This window comes from Galeopterus variegatus, unplaced genomic scaffold (assembly GCF_000696425.1).
Source record: "Galeopterus variegatus unplaced genomic scaffold, G_variegatus-3.0.2 Scaffold964, whole genome shotgun sequence".
Lineage (NCBI taxonomy): Eukaryota > Metazoa > Chordata > Mammalia > Dermoptera > Cynocephalidae > Galeopterus > Galeopterus variegatus.
In genome coordinates, this window is record NW_007727075.1 from 127,255 (window position 1) to 132,859 (window position 5,605).

Consider the following 5,605-nt stretch of genomic DNA (forward strand, 5'->3'; position numbering starts at 1 on the left):
TTGCCGGTCACAAAAAAAAAAAAAAAAAAAAAAAAAAAAAAAAAAAAACTTCTGTGTGCATCAGGCAGGTGTAGGAAGCTGCTCCACTCATAGCCACGTCTCCTGGCAATCATTCCCTGTCCGTAAACAGTTTTCCTGTTCTTTTTCCCAGATGCATAGTGTTCTGTCTGGTGGCTACAACATAATCTATGTAGCCGGTTTTCTGGCTGAACAGACATTGGGTCATTTCATGTCTTTCTGTAGAGATGATGTCATAGTAAATATACTTACAGAGCTCTCATTGCACATGTGTGCATGTGTCAGGATCAACCCCTGAAAGTGTCATTGCCAGGGTCCAGGGGTGTGCACTGGGAAATTTCAGATTCTGCAGAGCTACCCTCTGCAGAGATAGCAGGGCTGTACATAGGAGTGAAGTGCCTGTTTCTCCCCCCACTGTAGTGTGTCACCCAAATTTGGGCTTATCAGCACTCAAAAAAGCAACCCAGCTGGCTTTGCGGCAGACCCTTCTCAGACACAGGTGGCGGCACCCACCGTTGCCAAGGCCTCCTAGGTGCCTGATGCCAGGAGCTGCCTGGCATGCAGTAGGTCTGTAACACTCCACCCCATGCTGCCAGGAGCCCGTGCAATTCCCTGAGCATCGCGCATGTCCCCATTGCATTTCCCATTATGTTTGTACTTCTCCTGCCAGGGCCTTCCTCTCTCGGCGCATTTCAGCCCCATGAAGGTAGGGGCTGTGCCTGTGCACTGTCGTAGCCATGTCCGTAAATATTTGCCCGGTGACTGTCTCCAAAGTGCGTCTCCAGCTGTGATGTGCCCTGGGGCTCTGGCCCCTATACCCCAGGCCTCTCCACCTGGCCTGCTTCCAATCTTGTCAACCTGGACCGTCCACACGTCTTCACACCCTTTGCTTTTCCATCCTGTTTCTGTTCCCATGCACCTGCCATCTGCTGGCTTGTGGGGCCACAGACCCTGCAGCTCCTGGATGTAGCTTGCCTTCCCTTAATCCCCGTGCTCCACTGGGGAAGCCTCTCTGCTCCCCTTTGAAATGATGCTCTGCGTCTCTCCCTTGCTGTCAGGGTCCCACATAGCAGTTTGAAGTCTCTTTTTACAATTAATTTACATCAGATTTATTCCCTGGGTAAAAACCTGCCATTAATGTCCCATTGTCCAATAAATGTTTTCTTTCTGTACAGCCCCTGCCCAACACTGTCCTCACCTACCACCCACTCTTCCTGTTCCTTTCTTCTTATTATAGCTATGAGCCGGCCTTCAACATAAATAGTTTTTGATTCCACTTATGTAAAATGTCCAGAAAAAATGAGTCTGCGGAAACAAGACTAGTGGTTGCATAGGGCTGCAGGTGACTCTGGTCATGAGAGATCTTTTTGGGGTGACAAAAATGTTTTTTTTTTTTTTAAAGATGACCGGTAAGGGGATCTTAACCCTTGACTTGGTGTTGTCAGCACCACGCTCTCCCAAGTGAACCAACCAGTCATCTCTATATAGGGATCTGAACCCGTGGCCTTGGTGTCACCAGCACCACACTCTCCCAAGTGAGCCACAGGCTGGCTCTCTGTTCCTTTCTGTTTATTTAACCAGTTAGACTTGTTCCTGCCCCAGTGCCTTTGCACATGCGGTGCATGGCTCCTTCTAGTCATTCAGGCCTCATTGCTGAGGCTATCCCCTCATGGAGACCCTCATCTCCCATTACCTCCAGTCCCCTCCTCAAAGCACTTGCCACTCTCTGGAATTACAGTAGATGTTTAATTTTTCATTTCTCATGGCCTGTCTTCCTAATGAGGCTGAGAGCTACATGACAGTGACAAACAGCCTTGTTGGCCTCATTCAGTGCCAGTGCCCCACACCTGAAATGGGCCCCAGCGCACAGTAGGTGCTCAATAAGTGTGTGTGGAAAGGCTGAGTAAGGAGATTTTCACACTTCACTGCAGACCAAGCCTGCAGGGTTGTTCCAAGGGGTCTCCTCAGTTTCTACTTAAGGGCCCAGAGGCTCATGGACCAAATAGGTTCCCACGGCCCCATGTCTCATCCATGCCAGGGCTGGGACGGGGACCCTAGTCGTCCTGACTCCAGAGGCTGGCTCACGCTGCTGGAATGACATGAGCCAGCCATGCCCTACCAGGTCTCTTGTTCACTGTGTTCCCCGGGGCCCAGTCATAAGGACGCCTCCATGGCTGCCTTCCTCTCTATTCTGCTGTGGCTGGCATCCTTTTCTGAGGCATGTCCTGCCTTGTGGCCAGCGTCTACCTTCTGTGAGGTCCAGATTCTTTCAGAGTTTCTGAGAGCTCTAAAGAAAGGGACTGGGGGGCTCCTTGCAAACGAACAGCCCTCTCACTGCCTCTCTTTTTCTGTCTTTGTGTTTCAGGCTGCAGGCTCGCATCGCACACCGAATTCAGGAACTTGAAAACCTTCCCGGGTCCCTGGCCGGGGATTTGCGAACCAAAGCGACCATTGAGCTCAAGGCCCTCCGGCTGCTGAACTTCCAGAGGCAGGTGGGCTCAGGCGTGTGGCCCTTGCTGTAGGAAATGGGCCCTTCTCACCAACGTTGATGCTTAGATTCCAAGATCTTCTTGCTGGACCATTCTTAAATGTTCCTTGACTGTTAAAAGGCAGGCATGCCCTCCCTAGGTCGGTAGCCCCTGTCCCATCCTTCCTCTCCGTGTTCTGCATGACGGTCATGTGATGACTAAGCATGTGCCTGCCTTCTCCAAGGCAGCAGTTGCCACCTTGAGGCATGGGTCTGCTTCTGAGGGTGCCGTAGTTGGCGAGTGACCCTAGGGAATTCTGTGTGTGCTTGAGGGGTGAGAGGACCCTCTGGCCAGGTGTCCAGAGTGTTCCTCTTCTGCTTTGTGCCTGCCCTGCCTGAGGGCACCTACCACATGTCCTCCATACATGGACTCTCCACCATCTGCCCCGTGAACGATGTGTGACTGCACATGTCATTGTGGACATCACAAAGCCATGCCCGGTGCCAGTTTCTCTTTCTCTTTCCTACAGCTGCGCCAGGAGGTGGTAGTGTGCATGCGGAGGGACACAGCCCTGGAGACAGCCCTCAATGCCAAGGCCTACAAGCGCAGCAAGCGCCAGTCCCTGCGTGAGGCCCGCATCACTGAGAAGCTGGAGAAGCAGCAAAAGATTGAGCAGGAGCGCAAGCGCCGGCAGAAGCACCAGGTGTGTCCCCTGCTCGCCAGGCTGCCCGCTGGCGTGGCCGCAACCTATCCCTTGTTGCTCTTTCATTTTGGTAACAGTATTATAGGTGCTGAGACAAAGCCAGCTGGTAGGGGGAAGACGGCAGTAATCAGATCCACATGTAACATGCTGGGCCTGTGATAGGGTGTCAGGAAAAGTAATATGGAAAGAGAGTATGAGGAAGGAGGTGTTTTAGACATGGTAGTCAGGGAAGTTCTCTCTGGGGAGATGAGATCTGAGCAGGACCGAGGGAGGGAGCCACATGGATGTGTGGGCGGAGAGCTTCTCAGTTAGAGGGGAACGTGCAAGGCCCGGGGGCAGGACTGTGCCCGGGTCTGCTATGAAAAGTAAGGCTCCTGGTTTAGCCGGAGTGGAGTTAATAATGACGGGGAGAGCCAGAGGACATGAGGGCAGGTAGGTGACGAGGCAGGTTGTTATGCAGGGCCTTGTGGGCTTTGGGGAGGATTCGGGCTTTTGCTTGGAGCAGGGTGGGAGAGATTGATGGGACTTCGGTTTTAACAAGATAAGTTGAGGACACTAAAATCTCTAAACCTAAAATTGAGTAAGATTTGGAGATGCTTCTGTTTAGTGTTTGGTCATTTATATTTTCTAAAGATTTTCTACAGTCGATACCTATTATTGGTATAAGTTAAAATAATGTAGAAAAAGCCAACACTCAAAGTCACCACTGTTAACATTTTGGTATGTGTCATTTCAGCCTTTTTTCTTGTGTTTACTTATCAATAAAAAGTTAAATAGCTATATTTTTATAAAACTTACACATATAGATCCATTTTTAAGTATTGTAGAAACATGATTTTTAACGTTTACATTATATCCATCTGGTATGTCCAGGATCCAGTAATTTATGTCACCATTTCCCTGTTTGGGGACATGTGTATTTTCAGCCTTTCAAAATGAAAAATTACACTGGGATGGCCCTTCTTGTGTTTGAAGTTTCTTTGGCCAATTTCTGATACTTCCTGAAAATAAATTCCTAGCTGTGGAATAACTTGGTTGGAGGGTGGGAGCGTTGTTGAAACTTTTAATGGACAGCACCAGGTTGTTCCCAGCATGCTGTGTACAGTCATCTGTTGGGTGCAAGGGCCTTTCTCACCCAACAGTTGCCAGCACTATTTTATCATTACAGAGAGAAAGCAATCAGCATCACTGTTATTTCAACTATGTTCTCTTGTTCTTAAACAAGCTGGCTTTAACGTTTTGTCTCACTGGGGGAAACATTATGGTGACTTCCGTGGATTAGTCTTCTCTTCTGTGTGTGTCCCTGCAGGAATACCTCAATAGCATTCTTCAGCATGCCAAGGATTTCAAAGAATATCACAGATCGGTCACAGGCAAAATCCAGAAACTCACCAAGGCAGTAGCTACATACCATGCCAACACCGAGCGGGAGCAGAAGAAAGAAAACGAAAGAATTGAGAAGGAGAGAATGCGGAGACTCATGGTAAAATTCTGTCATCTTGATTTTGGTCCCTTTGTGGGTGCATTGGGTGGTGCAGGTGCCAGGAATTGGTTGCACAGTGTTACGCTGAGGAATTTTGAAGCTCAGAGTCAAGGGTGGGGCAGAGGGGTTTGGGAGTCAGAGTCCTGAGCTCTGACCTTTGCCTGGTCCCTTTGACCATCATAGTGACTGAGTTATCTCGGACCAGTCAACCAGCTACTCTGTCTTCCCCCTGGTCCTTGTTGAGCGCTGCACATGGTGCAACCCAGACACCCTACTTCCAGAGTAAATGTCTCTGACCATTTATTCTTGCACATGTTGCTGTTTGGGCAGATAGTGACAGCCTGGTCTGTGCCAGGTGCTGCTGTGTGTATGGGGGACACAGTTGGGAACAGGCCACAATCCCTGCCCTCATGAGGCTCTTGCTTGCACTTGAGGGACAGACACTCGAGCAAAACAAACAGGGGCAGATAGTGACAGCCTGGTCTGTGCCAGGTGCTGCTGTGTGTATGGGGGACACAGTTGGGAGCAGGCCACAATCCCTGCCCTCATGAGGCTCTTGCTTGCACTTGAGGGACAGACACTCGAGCAAAACAAACAGGATAGCTTTGGATTGTGAAAGGTGTAGTGAGGAGTTTGGAGCAGGGCGAGGGAGTTGGGACGGGTAGGTTCCATGAGGAGGCCTCAGAACAGGAGCCCAAAGCGGGGCCTGCCCCATGAATGCAGCCATCTGCAGAGGAGCCCCTGGAGAAGAGGAAACCAGGGCAAAGTGGGGGGAAGCCAAGTGCGAGATACAGCAGGTGGCTTTGGGTCCCCAGAACATCGTGGGGCAGGGTTAGGGGTGAGGTCAGAGGGCTCACTAGGGTGGGTCACGTGGGGCCTTGCAGGCCATCGGGAGGACTCTTGATTAATTCTGAACATGAGGGAGCCCTAAGG

The 5,605-nt window shown here is 50.4% G+C and overlaps 1 protein-coding gene across 1 annotated transcript in view; it reads left to right on the forward strand.

Moving 5' to 3' along the window:
* The window catches only part of SMARCA4 (SWI/SNF related, matrix associated, actin dependent regulator of chromatin, subfamily a, member 4), a 78,673-nt gene that overhangs the window by 6,016 nt on the left and 67,052 nt on the right, over window positions 1-5,605 (forward strand). Inside the window, 3 exon segments of the mRNA XM_008573806.1 lie at window positions 2,384-2,510; window positions 3,016-3,189; window positions 4,499-4,672. Of these exon segments, the coding sequence (XP_008572028.1) occupies window positions 2,384-2,510; window positions 3,016-3,189; window positions 4,499-4,672 (475 nt within the window).